Source organism: Camellia sinensis, chromosome 1, assembly GCF_055761805.1.
Source record: "Camellia sinensis isolate YWXY chromosome 1, ASM5576180v1, whole genome shotgun sequence".
Classification (NCBI taxonomy): Eukaryota; Viridiplantae; Streptophyta; class Magnoliopsida; order Ericales; family Theaceae; genus Camellia; species Camellia sinensis.
The window spans coordinates 244195580-244213477 of record NC_138961.1 but is presented as its reverse complement, the minus strand read 5'-3'; the positions used below and the strand labels follow the sequence as shown (position 1 = coordinate 244213477).

General features: G+C 32.6%; 2 protein-coding genes across 2 annotated transcripts; both read right to left on the bottom strand.

Annotated features, from left to right (window-relative positions):
• Positions 1 to 7365: 7365 nt before the first annotated feature.
• Positions 7366 to 8634, bottom strand: LOC114263284 (uncharacterized). The gene is made up of 2 exons (XM_028203783.2): positions 8087 to 8634; positions 7366 to 7873 (listed from the first exon to the last, which is right to left on the bottom strand). The coding sequence occupies exons 1-2, from the start codon at positions 8632 to 8634 to the stop codon at positions 7366 to 7368; spliced, it is 1056 nt and encodes a 351-aa protein (XP_028059584.2).
• Positions 8635 to 15040: 6406 nt separating this feature from the next.
• LOC114275762 (bidirectional sugar transporter SWEET4) lies at positions 15041 to 17557 on the bottom strand. The gene is made up of 5 exons (XM_082921803.1): positions 17487 to 17557; positions 16921 to 17140; positions 15782 to 15943; positions 15543 to 15662; positions 15041 to 15163 (listed from the first exon to the last, which is right to left on the bottom strand). The coding sequence occupies exons 1-5, from the start codon at positions 17555 to 17557 to the stop codon at positions 15041 to 15043; spliced, it is 696 nt and encodes a 231-aa protein (XP_082777929.1).
• Positions 17558 to 17898: the final 341 nt, after the last annotated feature.

Sequence of the window (17898 nt, the reverse complement as noted above, 5' to 3'; positions counted from 1 at the left end):
AGTGATTTTGGAAAAATTACAAACCAAACAAATTTTTTAGAAAAATTTTCCCAAAATCAATCACTCTACAAATTCAAAAAACCAAACATACCCACATTTGGTTTGCTTTTGGAAAATAAATTTTTAAAAATTTTTTTGGGAAAAGAGTTTAGAATTTTTTTTGATTTGTTTGGTTGTATATTTTGAAAATAGTTTTGGAGTATGAGAGTTTGAGATGATTTGATATTTTATTATAATTAAGTAAATGTGTGTGAGAGAAAAAGTGATTGAGAAGAAGAAGATGAGAGAGAAAAAATGATTGGTTGATGTGTAGGAGAGAGAGTGATTTTGAATTTTTTTTCAAAATTACTAAACCAAACAAAATTTTGAAAAAAATTCTCTAAAACTATTCTCTCAAAAGCAAACCAAACAAGGCCACTCAGTTATTTTGTTTTATTTTTGGGAGCACTATACCCTGGTAGAATAGGCGGAAAAAAAATTACTAATACTATCTTCCCAAATTTTTGGGAGCACTATACCCTTGTTTGGGAAGCAAGTTTCCAAATTTTTTTCTCATTTTTTCTACTAAAAGACAAAAGTTTTGCAAAACCAAAAAAAATACATCCAAACAAAATATCACATCGAACCCCATAATCATTTCACTTTTTCTCTCACAAACATCAAATCCAACCACATAAAAACCCAACTATCTTCCAAAACACCAAAAATTTTTTATCTCATAAAAACGTACATCTAATAAAATCTACATAAAAACTCACTTCCCAAACACCATCATGAGTAATATATAAATGAAAGACTGTATGAATAATTTTTTTTATCCTTCTCTTACTTGTGTGTAATTCTTTTTATTTTTTAAGTCAACATGTTTGTTTTTATTTTTTTGAAAGCACTTTTTAAAAAATTCTACTTTCTTATTTTCTGTATTTATTTGTTTTTATTGAATTTTTTTAATATTTTAAGTATTTTTTTTTAATTTTTAGACACACCTAACATAAATACACTTAAAAAGTATAATTTTCGTAAAAAAAAACTTTAAAAAAATCACTAAATACTAAAAATACAAAAAAATACATAAATTTAGAATATTTTTTTTTGTATTTTTGTGTATTTATTAATTTTTTAAAATATTTTTTCACAAATATTTTACTTTTTAGATACATCTAAAAAAGTAAAAAAATGCTTAAAATTTTAGAAATATTCACTAAAAACAAAAAAACAAAAAACTCAGGCCTTGTTTGGTTTGGCTTTGGGAAAAAGATTTTGAAAATTTTGTTTGGTTTGTAATTTTTCTCAAAAAATTTTCAAAATCACTTTCTCTCTTTTAGAGCATCAGTATCAAACTCGTTATTTATTTATGTTAGTTATTTTATACCCAAAAATTAGAAACGGCATCAAATCGTTGCTCCATCAAACTCGGCAAGGCAATCGGCAATTTTTGTCAAACCCAAATCCCTCGCTACAAATAACCAGCGACAAAGGCTCGGCTATTCGACTGAAATCGGAAACTTTTGAGCAACGGTACAATCGCTCTCGTCCTCCTAAATTTGAAATAATCAAGACTTTGGGTAGATTTTACACAGAACTGTTGTCAATCTTCTCTCTATAAAAGGTTGCTTTGCTTCTTCGTTTATGTGTCTCTTGAATCTCCCAAAGCTCACTAATCACTGAAACTCCCTGTTTCAACCTCTCAACAGGCTTTCCAATCCTAGGTAATTCTCATACAAAAATCTCAATTAATTTTTGCATGGATTGATATATATATATATATATATATATATATATATGTATATGTATATGTGTATGCATATGCATATGTAAATGTGATAATTGATTAGTTTCTGTTTTAACTAGTTGCTTCAAAATACGATGGTTTGAATTTGATTGGGTAATGTTTCAATTCTGCAAATTGGATTGTTGATATTTGAAAGTTCTGATCTTTGTGGTTTAAGAAGGTAAAAGAATAGGGTTTTGAAATAGCTATATTATTTTGTTATTATAATGGAATCAGAAATCTAATATTATCAAGGGTTATTCTTGGAATCCACAGCTTGTATTTAAATTGTTGGGTAAAACCAGAGGTTACTGTCCCTTGATGCTCAGGTATTGTCCTTGTGAAATATGTTTCAAAGGGGCTCAGTTGATGCTTACTGCTAGAATAATTATGTTGAACCAAGTAAGGTTCTGCACAGCTACCATTGGATGATGAACTGAAACTACATTGCACCTTCTTGTACATTTGCATACATAGTTGTTGACACTCATTAATCCTAGTACCATTGACTCCTCTGATTCCCCATAATCCACTTCTAAGTATTTTTGCCTTCATTAAGGGACCATTAACAGGCAGAGGGTGAACCCCAGTTTGTTTTCAATTCCCCAGAGGGTTACCAATGCGTAGTTGATCACCCATATTACATTTGTTGAATCATCCAATATCATCTACACCTAAAGACAAATTTGAAGTGTAATATTTATTAATTGATGAGATGTTTGTGATAAATCAGCCACTGAAGTGCTTTTGGGACACATAAATAAGCTTTTGTAGCTACCACTAACCACCTTGACCCTGATGCACAGTTTACGGGGACTCAGATAGGCAAAGAAATGACCCATACATTACCTTAGTAGCAGTTCAACTTCATGTGTAGTGAAGTATGTGTTATAACCTTTCCATCTTGGAGAATATGCTGATTGAATAGATTAGTTTTGTTTTGCCTGTTTATTTGTTGTACCTGAACAGTTGCCTTGGGCTGTCTTCCTCTCCAAAGTATTGTTTAATTACCTGCCAGGCTGCCACATTAAGTGAAGCAGTTGTAGCCTAGAGTTGGAAAGGCTACCCAGAAGTATTTGCTTGAAATTTTGTTATGCTTGGTTTGAGAGCAACAAATTAATATTTTTTTGGTATGATTTATGTTTAGTTTTTTCTTTAATTATTATTATTATTTTTATTTTTTATATTTTAATTTTTTGCCAAGAAATACACCTTGGGAAGTTATTCTGGCATTAAGCACATGGTCAACTTATTTGGACCACAAGGACAGGCACTTTCTTTTGTATTAAATTCTTGTGTTAGTTGAAATTCTGAAGAGATTTTCTTTTGAAGCTTGATGTAACAGTAAGATCTATCTATTCTTTTTCCTACAAAGATTTTAATAGCCCAGTGGTACGGAATTTGCTAAAAGTATTTTAGTTGGGTATTACAAATGATTTTTGGAAAAAGTTGAGTTTGGACTTCATTTTCTGCTAATTTCAGCACTATTTTCTTTGTTTGTCTTTTATTTTCGATGAAATTTGGTGGGCATCTTAATCACTTATGGATGAGTGTTCATTATTTGCTTGATGATGATGTTGAAATTTTTTTCCTTCCCTCGCGAGACTTAGGATCGTAGATTAGCTTTTTCACTTCTTCCAATGTACATTGTAAATTGAATAATCATTCACAATTGCAATGGAATGATCATTTCATAGGATGGATTCTCAGACACCAACGGATGCGTACTTCACCAATCTATTACAAGGGGGATCCAACATTTTAGGTGAATTTATGATGAAATCTCCAAATCAAATTGGTCAATGTTCAAGCCAACATGGTGAAGTGGCTGGGCAAGAGTCTCAATTGTCACCCCAAATAGAATCTACCACAAAGAAATCACAACGTGGTGGCAACTTTAGTACAGAAGAAGACAATCTCCTTGTATCGGCATGGCTCAATACAAGTTTGGATGCAATACACGGAAATGAGCAGAAGCACAAGACATATTGGAATAGAGTTTGGGAGTATTTCCACAAGTACAAGACTTTTACTTCTGAACGTAATCAGAATTCTTTAATGAATCGGTGGTCAACTATTCAACTTGGAACCAATAAGTTTTGTGGGTTCTTTGCTCAAATTGAATCAATGCATCAAAGTGGAGTAAATGAGCAAGACAAGGTATACATTGTGTACACACCGTTAAATTAGATGTAATTGTCATTTTGTTTGAAGATGGTAATTAGTCTTTATTCAATTAATTTTTCAGATTGGCAAGGCCAAACTTATGTATCAGGAATTCCAAAAAGCATCATTTCCTTTTGAACATTGTTGGAATGTGTTGAGGTACCAACCAAAATGGTTAGAGGAATGTGAGAAGAAAAAACCGAAAAAAAAAAACATCAGCAACTTCTTCTCCTTTTGCTCCAACAGCGATAAATCTATCAGAGGATGATGTCTCACATGATGCTTATGTAGACTTGGAGAGGCCACTAGGTAGGAAGGCTGAAAAAGAGCGGTTGAATAAACGAAAGAGTAAAGATTCAGCTGGTTCAAATTATGCAGGGATATTGAATGGGATAATGGAAGACAAAAAGAAAGCAAATGACAAGAAAATGGAAATCCTTGAGAAAGCGTGTCTTCAAGAGCAAGAGCATAATCGTATTAACCAAGAGCTTGAGCAAGAGAGAATTCGAATTATGAAAGAGGAAATCCAAGAGCGATTTCGTATTAAACAAGAAAAGATTCGAGCAGAACAATTGAAAGAAGATGAGAGAATTATAATGATGGATACAAATGGTTTGACTCCAATGCAACAACAATATTATCTTCACCGCCAAATGGAAATTCTTGAAAGTCAAAGGAGTACTAAATAGTTAGTTTATATTGGAATATATTTTTCTGTGTATACATATCATGTTTTTGTTGAACAATGCCATGGTTCAGTGCATTTTTTTTTTGTTAAGTATTGATTTACATTGCTATGAAAATGAATAAATGACTGCTTAGGGGCATCTATATTCTGGATTATATAAGTATCTTGGTGTACCCAAGTTTATTTTTGGTGATTATTTGTTCATTGGTTGAAGTTGGACATCTTTTGTGGTCTATTAAGGCTTCCATGAGGGAAGAATTCAAATCGAAGCTCCAATCTATATAAAATTTATCTGTATACAAGTTTATAGTGTCTTTTATATGTAACTCCTTCTGTAAATGCTATATATTATTTTTATATAGATTATGTTGAGAAATTAAACTGACCTGAAAGAGCAAAACAGTGAGAGCATCAAGGTAAATAACAGCAATTCCATGAACCAATTTTATATAGATTGCTGCTGCTCTGCTTCAGATTCTGTTTCATCTTCGTCTACTGTCTATTTGTTCTACTGCTGGACAGATTCTGTTGAACAATGTTTATAACAGATCAATGCTGGACAGATTCTGTTGAACAAGGTAAATAACAGATTCTGCTGGACAGATTCTGTTTCATCTTCCTCTACTGTCTATTTGTTATGCATTAAGAAGACAGATTCTGTTGAACAATGTTGTTGGTGAGTTGGCTGCTGTTCTTTTGGATATGGACATGGTAGTTGGGGACTATTTGTCCATGATTTGCAATAAAATGTAATCCTATCAGGTTAATAAATAACAGCAATTCCATGAACCAATTTTATGAGAATTAATTTAATCTATTTAGTATTCTATCTTGTTACAAAGGTTTTTCATTGATTAATAGGAGCAAATGTTTTCATGGTCTATGAAATAATTTAAATATAGTACTTATTATAGAAGTATAATATTTAGTACAGTAGTCTGTTTAGTATAATATCATTCTCTCTTGTTACAAAGGTTTTTCATTGATTAATAGGAGGAAATGTTTTAATGGTGCATGAAATAATCTAAATATAGTACTTATAGAATAAGTGTGATATCTAGTACAGTAGTGTACCCACTTAATTATTATGTTGCGGGGATGGGATCTGACTCTAGTATTGGATAGGATTTGGGGATTGGATCTGACTCTAATACTGGGTTGATGAATCTCATTTCTGTATGATTGCAATTGTACATATACCTTATTTGCTCTGACTCTAGTATTGGATTGGATTTGGGGATAGGATCTGACTCTAATACTGGATAGGATTTGAAGAATCTTATTTAAGTATGATTGCACTTGTATATATACCTTATTTGCTCCAATTCTGTCACATGTAAGGATGGTCGTGCATCTGGTGTTCATTGTTTCTTGTTTTCAACAGCTTGGCGTCTAAAGCCATTCATTTGTGTTCTTCAATCTGTTATATTCTACTCTTGAAGGTTCCTATGTTTTAAAATCCTTGCTCTTACATCTGAAATATTAGTCTAGAGAACCTGTAGGTACGTGTATGTATAATGTGTACACATGAATGACTGTTTTGTTCGAATTTCATTGTACATCAGAATCTACTGAAAGCAATTAACACAGTTTATTGGACCTTTTTGCAGGGTAGTGGATTTGCTACTCAAGGTGAAATTTCATTTTTATCTTGGAATAGCAAGGTTCAACATATATTAGCATCCACTTCGTATAATGGGACAACTGGTGAGGAAAGAAATTATCTAATTATCTTAATTTGTCACTTAATTCATAATTATCAGCGGGAAATAAAGGTATTTTCTGTGGTTTCAGTGGTTTGGGACCTGAGGAAGCAAAAGCCGGTGATTAGGTAAATTGCTTTCAATACTGTGAAGCATATTGGGTGCTTCTGCATGAGACAATCATAACGTAATAACATAAGATTTCTGGTTTTTGTTGGCAGCATTTCAGATTCAAATAGGAGGCAGTGCTCTGTTTTGCAATGGCATCTTGATGTGGCCACTCAACTTATTGTTGCTTCAAATGATGATAGTTCACCTGCTCTTTCTTTCAGCAAATATCAGAAACCTATAGAAAACTATTATATTGTTTGGAGATTTTGAGTAATTGATCAACTAATTGATATCTTTAATGACTGAAATGCTTAAAAAAGCAGAAGAATTGAAGTCCTGCATTACATTTGGCTTCCAAGCTTTGTACCGACTGTTCCTCTAAAACATTTTCTGATGCTTCATGGAAGTTTGTAATATTGTATAACTTTTTGAGTTACTTATTTGTTAGTATTTATTTTGATGACACATAATTTCGTTCTAATGAAATAAGATATTAGTATGAGCACTTTGTGTTTATTAGATTTAGCAGATGGTGTTGTTGCTAACAACTGAATGATGACTATGCTGATGAGTCAAGCCTGTAGGGACAACTGGCTGATTGATTGTTTTTACCATTTGTAGCTGCTTGGAGAGTTTTTAGCTGTTAAATAATTTTGTAGAGGACTCATCTTATGCATTATATTAAATTTACACCCATTGTATTTTTATGTAATCCTTCATGAGACAGGCTTTGCTTGCAAATTTGCAATTGCAGGACATGCATCAGATCTTAAATTTGCAATTCAAGTTTATAGTCTCCTTATGTAAAAATTCTAAATAATACTGACAGAAAAATTATGTAGTTATTAATGCTTGGAAAATTTCAAATTACAATCAAGACTAATGAGTTTTCATCATGTGACCACGAAATTTAAAATTACAAGTTGCTATGATTGACTATGTAGTTGCCACAAGTGCTCGACGAGGTCCGATTGTAGTTGAGAATGAGTTTCTCTATCTCTAATGCGATGATGGCATCGAATGAATTCCATAAGTTCAGTTGTATGGTCATGTGAAACAGACACACGGGGATTTTCATCAATTTGTTCATAGTCGTAGTCTTCTGCTTCATTAACATCTCGCTCATCCTCAACAATCATGTTATGCAGTATTATGCATGCCTTCATAATGTTCTTAAGTGTTTCACGTTCCCAAGAACGTGCAGGTCCACGTACAATTGCAAATCGTGCTTGAAGAACTCCAAAAGCACGTTCTACATCTTTCCTTGCCGACTCTTGAGCTGCAGCAAAATGCTTTCTCTTATTTCCTTGTGGAGATGGAATTGTTTTGATAAATGTTGACCACTGTGGGTATATACCATCTGCTAGATAGTATCCCATTGTATAATCATTACCATTGATTGAGTAATTGACAGAAGGAGTACGCCCCTCAGCAAGCTTGGTAAATACAGAAGATCGTTCTAACACGTTGATGTCATTATGAGACCCCGGTAACCCAAAAAATGCATGCCATATCCAAAGATCATATGATGCTACTGCTTCTAAAATAATTGTAGGTTCATTAATATGACCAGAATACATACCTTTCCATGCAGTTGGACAATTCTTCCATTTCCAATGCATACAATCAATGCTCCCCAACATCCCAGGAAATCCACGACTTTGGCCAATTGTTAGCAATCTAGCAATGTCATTTTCGTTTGGTGATCTCAAATACTCATCAGAAAAAATTGTAACCACTGCTTTAACAAATTTTTTTAAACTTTTCATTGCAGTGCTTTCTCCAATCCTTACATATTCATCCATAAAATCAGCCGCTACTCCATAAGCGAGCATTCTAAATGCAGCAGTCATCTTTTGATAGGAGGACAAACCAAGCACTCGAGCACCATTTCTTTTTTGAACAAAATATGGTTCATGAGCTTTTAGTGTAGAATGAATACGGAGAAAAAGAGAACGATTCATTCGAAACCTTCTTCGAAATACATTGGGAGGATATGTTGGTGATTCAGCAAAATAGTCGAGAAAAAGCCTTTGGTGGCCTTCTAAAGTATTACGCCTAATGAATAGACGACGTTGTATAGAGCCACGACGTGATCTTGATTCTTCCTCCATTTTGAGTACTGTAACTATCTCTAACTCATCATCAGAGTCTGACTCATTAAGAATCATATTGTGTACAGAATTGCGACGCATAGTGAGAAAATAAACACTTAATGTTAAAGAAAACTGGATGAGGTGGATGAAAATTAAAGAGGAATGATCTTATTTATATTGAAAAAATATGATCGTTAGAAAAGTATCTATTTCAAAAATATAACCGTTGCAAATATATTCATTTGAAAATATGACCGTTATAGAAGTTTCTATTTAAAAAATATAGCCGTTGCAAAAGTATGTATTTGAAAATATAACCGTTATTACAAAAGTTTCTATTCAAAAAATATGACCGTTAAGTGTCCATTTGAAAAATATAATTTTTTTGAAAAAATAAATAAATAATAAATAAGTAATATTTAAATTGAATGGAGAAAGAAATGGAGAGTTTGTTGGAGCATGACAAGAAAAATTAGGTTAGCTAAAATAGAAAAGTAGGTTTTTAGCTACAATTTGACTAAACATTTAGCTACTTTGATAAAGATGCTCTTACACATCAATCAATCATTTTTTCTCTCACATACATTTATGCAATTACAACAAAATATCAAATTATCTCAAACTCCCAAATTTCAAAACTATTTTCAAAATATACAACCAAACAAACTACAAAAATTTCTAAACTTTTTTCCCAAAATATTTTTTGAAAACTTATCTCCCAAAGTCAAACCAAACAAGGTCTCAATTTTCAGAAAATTAAATTCAGAAAACTGAAACCAAACATACTGATGTTCTAAGATTTTTAAAAAATAAAAAAAAAAATCTATAACTTTAAATTAGATTATTTTAAGATTTTAATTTAAAAAACACTTATTAATAATTTATTAGCATTTACATTAATTTCTTTTAGCCTTATTTTAATAGACATGGAGTGAATGTGGTGTCTCAATTTGAAGTATATTATGGACTTATTTTTATGATTCAAACCGTTCATTTTGTAGGGTTTGTTGAGTACTTCATGCCTACCAAAAATTATATTAATCATATATCAATAACTATATGATTGAATTGCATATTTTTTATGTTATTTCTCAAAAGAAAAACTTATTATTTATTTTTTTGGTTATCGATCATATAGTTATTGATATTCAATTAATATGATTTTTGATAGAATAATGCTATATGCACTAATTAATGTACATACTAGTGTACCGATAGATGATGTGACATAATTTTAAAAGTTTTGGGTATTTGTAATTTGTTAAATAGGGTCATTAATGATATCATAACACTAGTTAGGGGTGCTTTAGCAATCTAGTAAAAAGCCAGTTTTTAGTTTTTTACCCATTTTGAGTCGCATCACCTCTCACATTTTTTACCCACAAAAAGACAAAATAAACTAAAAAAGCTAAAAAACTAGTTTTTTTTACCAATTTTTCAAAACACTACTTAGTACACTAGTGTGTACACTAATTGATGCATGTAGCACCACCGTTTTTGATAGGCATGAAGTACTCAACAAATCTTACAAAATGAACAGTTCAGATCATAAAAATAAACCCATAATATACCTCAAATTAAGACACAACAGTCACTGTTGTGCCTTTAGCACAGCACTGACCCTATTTTCTATTTTAACAATTGGGGTACAACCTAATTTTCTAACAAATCCAAATTTGTTTATGATTGAAGTACCATTTGAAGTTTACCAATTGCCAAGTCGGTTTTTTTATTTATTTTTATTTTTTTTATCAAAAAGAAATTTTCATTAATAAAAGCAAATAACACTTGTAGAGGGGAGTCCATCTAACAAAAGTTTATACCAGGCAAAGAGAAAATAAATCAAAGAACACACATGTGACAACCATCTCCTTAATTAATTAAGTTAATTATATGATTGACCTTGATTATGTGTTTATATGTTAATTATGTACTATATATGAATTGAATTGAAATGAAATATGATTAACAGATATGTATTCGATATGAATTGAATTTGTCTGAATCAGTAATTTCAACAAGTTAGAATTAAATAGTTGGATAGCAAATAGAGCCTACGTCACATTAGTGTGATTAAATTTAGTTTCACTTAATATAAATCCAAAATGCAAGTCATGATTATATTAATTGAATTATGAGTTAGTCATTGATTATGTGATTTATTTGTGCATATCTGTCCAAATTGGAAAAAATATATGTTGGAGCTACGACTTAAGAAAACGGAATGGAGTACATAAATATGTTAATGAGAATTTTTAGAACCATTTGGAAAGTTTAATTGAAAATTGATTCCGTCTGATTCGTTAAGTTATGTTTGGTTGGCCTAAATAGATATATATGACATGGTAAACATATTTGAGCTCATCTTATCCCTTTCAAGAAGCAAAAACGTATAGAGAGAGAGAGAGAGAGAGAGGGAGAAGATGAAAAATGTGTGGAAATTGAAGGAGGGGCTCAAGATCAAGCTTGTGTTCAACAAGATTATGTAAGATTGAGTAACTATGAAGGCCCTAGGTACGAATTCTCTTCTCCTCTTATGGACTTAAGATGAGATAATCTTAATTTCTTAGAAATTGAGTTGAAATAGGATGAATTTATGAGGACTTAGGAGTTTTGTAGGAAGGTTTTGAATTGAAAAGCTATATAAACATATATGATCATAAAAGTGAAGAATTGAAAGAATTAGCTTAATTTATGGACATGCATGGCTTCATTCTTGTATATCCACATTATTTCTTGCATGAGTTTTCAAAATTGAAGGGAAATTCCATGGGATTTGAGGATTTGAAATCCAAGAATACACGTTTTATGAATTTATATGTCAGTCTTAAATTTGAAACTCTTGCATATAAAACTTAGGGGTTGTTTGGGATGACCTAAATAAGTGTAATTTTTGTCTTTTTACGAAAAGATGTGCAGAAAAATAGAGAGGTGATGTGATGGAAAAAAGATAAAAAGATAAAAAGATGAATTATTTCTCATATGCCAAACTTGGCCTTAGTTTTGATTTGAAGTTGTGGTTTGGAATTGAAGTTAGAACTACTAAATTAGCTTAATTTATGGACATGCATGGCTTCATTCTTGTATATCCACATTATTTCTTGCATGAGTTTTCAAAATTGAAGGGAAATTCCATGGGATTTGAGGATTTGAAATCCAAGAATGCAAGTTTTATGAATTTATATGTCAGTCTTAAATTTGAAACTCTTGCATGTAAAACTTAGTTTTGATTTGAAGTTGTGGTTTGGAATTGAAGTTAGAACTACTACATTCAACATATTTTGAAGTGTTTTAGACCTTGGAATGTAAGAAATTGAGGTTGAATTTGCAAAGGAGTCAATTTCCAATTTAAAAGCAAATCTCAGTTTTGAGCAACCTAGAACCGCAAGTGCGGCCTAGGGCCCCGCATGTGCGGAAAATAGGACAGATGAGAGTGTGCATACTGCTTTAATTGCATGTGCAGGGTGCACGTGCAGTGGTGGTTCCACATGTGCGACTAGTACCCCCATACGTGTGGTTTTCAAGTTGGTCCCAATTTCGTTTTCGCTCCATTTTTCTAACGTCCAGGCCTCCGTTTACATGGTTGTCACATGCATTTGTGTTCATATGCATATTATAGGCATGAAAGAAATTAAAGAAAGAATTGGAATAACAGAACAAATAAGTACCGAATGAACCAAATAGGTTTAAAACCGACTGAACGAATTGAATGAATTTTGAGATGTTGTGATTGAATGTGTTGTGTAGGTCGTCTGCACGAGGAATCTCATCCGGCTAAGCACTGTGAGTAATCTCTTTGTAAAGATATTTTTGTATATGAATTACTCTAAAATGGTTTGTTAATTTGTGAAACCTCTATTATGTTAGGTTATGCTTGATATGATAAGTGTTTGATTAAGAATGTTAGAATCGGTAAGTTATGTTTTGAAACTTTGAATTGTAAATAATACGATATGTTCCTGGACATGAGATTTTGATAAGAATGAATGAGATTCCCTTTTGATTACCGAATGCGATACCGTGAACACATGCTTGATTGTTCGGAAATCTCCGTTATGATTATGTCGATCCATGGTAATCGTTATGTCTATGTCAACCCATTGTGGTTGTTTTGTCTAAGTCGATCCATTGTGGTCATCATGTCTTTATCGATCCATTGCGATCGTTATGTATATGTCTATCCATAGTGGTCGTTATGCCTATGTCCTCGATCTATTGTGGTCGTTTTGCTCATAATATGTTCAATACTATTGGTTATGCAACGAAATGTAAATAACTTTGAATGGTTTGAAGACCATAATTGATAAATGCTTCGTTTCATCGTGTACGTTTGGTGTGGTGCTTTGTTAGGGTTTAATAATGCTGTTGAGAGTGTATCGAGAACATTGAAATAATGATGAAAGGTTTGTTTAAGGTCTGAGGAATTTTATTTATTATTTCAAGTGTCTGGAAACATTGTTTTATTTTACAAGTTATGGATCTCGTTTATTTAACCTCTTTACGTTGAGATTATTCATTGGGCTTTAGCTCATTATTTAGTATATATGTATAGGTGATCCAACTCAGGACTGAACTTAGCGGCGTCAACTTGTATCCCGTTTTGTGAAGCCAATTCAGTGCCTCACAACGAGGTCCCAACCCGTCATGTGTCTAGGCTTTTGGGTGGTTCCAAATTCACTCTTTTACAATTATGATCCAGTGATACAAGTTTTGTCTCAAGACTTTTGTTTGTCTTTGTTAATGGGATTTTATTCCCTAAGTTATATATATGTTTTTGTACAAAAGTTTAGCCTGGATTTGTATGACTGTGCATATAGATGGGTATATCAAAGTTCATTTGATTCCATGTAAGTTTCACAGCTCATTGGACAATATATTTTACTTTTTATTGGCTTCCACCAGCCCCTTTTATTGTGTCACTATAAGCAGGTCTTTGGTAATCACGGATTACAGGCCAGTTACGATGCCAAACCTATCTGAGCGGATTTGGGTCGTGACAACACAAGAGAAAAACTATGAAAAATACAACTGCACATCTTGTGTTTGTGCTCATACTGCAAAGTAGAAGCCAAACAATCGACCATAGAGTATGTCTAAAATAAATCATAAATTACAACCACAGAGTAGTTAAGCCATAACACAACACCGATGGACTCCATAAAAACATTCCTAACCAAAAAAAAAAATTGGAAAAGTCAACCTCAAAATCGGAGCAACAACCGAATCCTTGGAGGTGTCCAGATTTGAAGCAAATTTGGTGGAGGAATGGAGGTGGCGACTATGGCGGATAGCAATGGGAGAGGACTATGGAAGATCCGACACCAAAGGGATAGAGGAAGAGGAAACCTAGCGAACTTCCACCGAGGGGAAGAGACTCCTCATGAAAAGAGAGAGATTGGGAAGAGAGCTCTCTCAAAGCTTATTGAGCAGGAAAAATAAGAGGAAAAGAAAAGGGGGAGAGAGGAGAGGGGTGGTTGGAGGCCGAAGCCTCCTCTCCCTCTCCAAGCGACGCCGCTCACAAGAAGCCCTAAGAGAAAAGGTAGAGAGAGAAGCTCCACATGCCTAATAATATAATTGATTATTTTATTTGATGTTACTGTCAAGTCGAATTAGATTGTTCATTTTTGGCACACCGCTTATTAACAATAAATTTTCTGCTACAAATTAAAGGAAATGACTTTCTTCATAAAAATCAATGATGTTGCCAAAATTGAATTTATTTGACATGGAAAAGTGAGTAGGGACTCTCTTACCTACTTGTTCTAGAATACTAACGATTGGATTATGTCTCCTAATTTTTATATTTTTAAAATCAACGAACAATTCTCATCTATGAGTGAGAATTGAAATTGAAACTTCAATATGAGCGGGCAATTGCCACTAACCAAGCAAACAATCGCATGCTCGCTAGTTATCACATTTAAAATCTATCAACTATCCACCAATCAACCATTTTTTACTTCAAAATAGTTTTGTATGGTGTATTTTGTAAAAGGACTTATTTTGAAAATGATCTAATTCATATTTTGCAAATTTTCCACCTAAATTTTGATGGGTGGTACATTTTGCAGTTTTCAACCCGTTGGACTGAGATTTTTTTAAGGTAGTAAGAGTAATACATCAAGACAAATTCTATAAAATGGTAGGTCTGATTCTGACAATGAAATAAATAAAAGTAGAAAAAATAAATAAAAATAAAAAAATTGGAGGGCACTGATATTCCACTCTTTATCAGTATCAAAACTCAATCCTAAGTTTCCAACCGAATATGCTGGCATATTTGCTGATTTTCCAATCACAAGAGGAGACAAACATCTAAACATCACATGAATGAACAACATGATTAAACAAAGATATGTAAGCATGTTATATCTACAAATTCAAAGTATCCAAATTGGAAATATTACCCAAATCCAAAACCAACATAAAAACTAAGTCAGAATGCTGAAAAATTGCCTGTGTGCTCAAACAAATTCTGACAACACAATGAGCGGAAAGGGAGTGATTACATCTCCGGTAGCTGCACCTCACATGGCTTCTTCTGATCAGCCTTTGGAGTTGACTTGTGGTAGTACCAGTATAGAATGAGCTGCGCGGCACCGAGTAATGCTCCCAGACTATTGCCAGTCTACAATAGAAGCAACAAAATATTTGTCAAGTGAACTTAAAAAAAAGAGTATAAATCAATAGCTACGAAAATAAATAGGACACCTCTTCACCATCTTTAAGGATAAATAGTATGGTGACTTGCCAAATTTGGGGAATTTACCATATGATTTCAGTTAATATCTTGCGATTGCCATTTTCAGCTTGGCTTGTACTTTGACACAAATCAGAACTCTACGGATGGGTTGGTGTAGTTCTTAAGGGCTTGATTCAATTCTAGAGTCTAAAAATGGCAAATTCGACCATATCAATTCGGTTCATGGGTTTGCCTAACCAACATGAGAACTGACCATATATGCATACAATACCAAAAAGTAAAAAAAAATAAAACAAAAATTTACCATGATGAAGGGATCAAACTTTAGGCTAGCATATATCGTCCAGATAAGGCCATTGGAGAAAGCGGCCACAGAGAGCCAAAAGGGCATAAATTCCACGCTCTTTGTCTGGATAACCTTTCTCTGTTTAATATAAGAGAAGGAAATTAATTCAAAATGGTTTTACTGAAATGCATAAATGTGGAAAGGTGTTGTAAGCATGACATTGTTGTTAGATAATATGGGATTTCAAAGAGACATACCATGATGGTAAGAGGGGAAGAGTACAGTATCACTCCAAAGATAACGCTGAAAATGCCCACAAATATGGATCTACTCGCATGGGTGTGGAATTTTGTAAGCGAAATAGCGGCAATAACGCCAGTGATCACTGCCTCAATACCAAGACAAACAATGATCTTCAACTGAAATAGATGCAGATACATGCGCACACATAAGAGGAAGAAGAACAAGAAGAAAAGCATGATTTATATTCCAACCTCATCAATAGATCGTTCATTTTTTGAATATAAATTAATAGGCCATAAATATTGAATTGGTTTAATTTTTTGTATTGATCATATGTATGAAAGGCTCAACAAAATAGACGATTTGAATTATCAAAACGATATTCATAATGGCTCCAGACTACTCTTGTCCAAACAAGCTCTTTTGTCAAACTTATGATCTTTGTTTCAAATCTTGCCCTATTATTTTTTATATAAAAATCAATTACAGGGTATTAAAACTCAAAATATGAGACACAAATGTGTCAACACCATGCCTTCACTTTTTATAGTGGGATAGATACATGTTCATTTTTTTATGCCTATGAAGTAAATTATTTATGAAAAAAATTAAATTGATTAAATATTAATAGCCACATATATGGATCACATTTTTTCTAAAAAAAAGTGGACGGTTTATTTGTTAAACTTGCTATTTATTTTTTAAAAAAAATAAATGTGATGCAAGGCCAATTTAATTTGAAAACTATCTTCCTAAATAATCTACTTGAGAGGCATAAAAAAAAGAACAATTCTAATAAATGAAAGAGTATAGCTATTTAGCTGTAAAAATTAGATTTACTTTCTAGATACAATGATGTGTCACTCTATTAAAATATCTAAGTCAAATATTTTCTCTTAATTATTCTCTAATCATCGATTAATCGTCTTGTTGACACATCACTAAATCTAGAAAATGAATTTAAAAAATAGATTTATATATTATTTTTTTAAAATGAAATGGATCCAAGATAGCCCCAAAATCACTTAAACTGAACCGTCATGCACTTTTCCTGTATTCCAATTCTAGTTTGAGAGGAAATATTGAAACTTTTCCATTATAATGCAAAAATAAAAATCGAAGAAAGATAGGAGAGAGCTGGTTTATTTCATACCCTTTGCTTATTGTTGTTGGTGTATATGAGGAATACAACGAGATAACCCAACTCCAATGCAAGCCCAACGCTATTAATTGAGAGCACGAGCATGCTGTCAGGATGAATAAAAGGAAGAGCATAGTAAACCCAGCATATACAGTTCATCACGGCTGCAATGTACGGGTCTGGCTCGAACTCCTCCACTGATTTATTCTTGACAATTCTAACAATTGTTAGTCTGCAAAAATCATCAAATTATTACAACATTGCGGTGTTTATAATAGAACCATTACAACAATTTGAAATCATAATGTAAAAGGCTTTGCATAAGCCCCTAAATTAAACAATCTGAGAAAATTTCGAAGAGAGAGGGAGAGAGAGATCACATTGGCGAGGCAAACAGGAAGAAAGAGGTGACGTTTCCTGTAGAGAGAGGAGATCAAAGCAATACTCAGAACATTAAAGCGAAAAGGATATTCACAGATTCAAGTCGCGTGAGAAATTCAAACTGAGATGGTGCACTGAAGTCTAGTGTTCTGTATCATGTGATTAAACACTACATAACTATTTATTCAATAACTAACTTCAATTTAACAACACCAGCATCATATATCAAAAGTTTCAAGATGACATTTGCGTTCATACCTATGAACATCTCTATACACGTGTATACATGTTTCAACAAGTTCAATCACAGATCAAAAACCTGAACATACTTGAGAACATTCAAAAAAAAAAAAAAAAAAAAAAAAAAAAAAAAAAAACTAGAATCGTTCATTCATAAAACTCTACCTCCTCAACACAAACAGCCTTAGTTCTTACTCCTGCATTGATCAATTCAAATCAAAAACATATGAAGATCAATTCATAACAGATCACAAACTTATATATTATTAATGTACCAGTAATTGCATGTACGTATCTATATATACATATATAGCAGAGAGAGAGAGAGAGAGAGAGAGGTTTGAAGAAGATACCAATAGCGCCAATGAC

What these genes read in the sequence shown, in the direction of transcription:
- LOC114263284 (XM_028203783.2), bottom strand. Translation starts at nt 8,634, where the DNA reads ATGCGTCGCAATTCTGTACACAATATGATTCTTAATGAGTCAGACTCT. An exon ending in GGCCAAAGTCGTGGATTTCC is followed by an intron (nt 7,874 to 8,086) that starts TGGGATGTTGGG and finishes ATTTACCAAGCT; the next exon opens with TGCTGAGGGGCGTACTCCTT.
- LOC114275762 (XM_082921803.1), bottom strand. Translation starts at nt 17,557, where the DNA reads ATGTTCATAGGTATGAACGCAAATGTCATCTTGAAACTTTTGATATAT. An exon ending in CCAACAACAATAAGCAAAGG is followed by an intron (nt 15,944 to 16,920) that starts GTATGAAATAAA and finishes CATCTATTTCAG; the next exon opens with TTGAAGATCATTGTTTGTCT. An exon ending in CTTCCCCTCTTACCATCATG is followed by an intron (nt 15,663 to 15,781) that starts GTATGTCTCTTT and finishes TATATTAAACAG; the next exon opens with AGAAAGGTTATCCAGACAAA.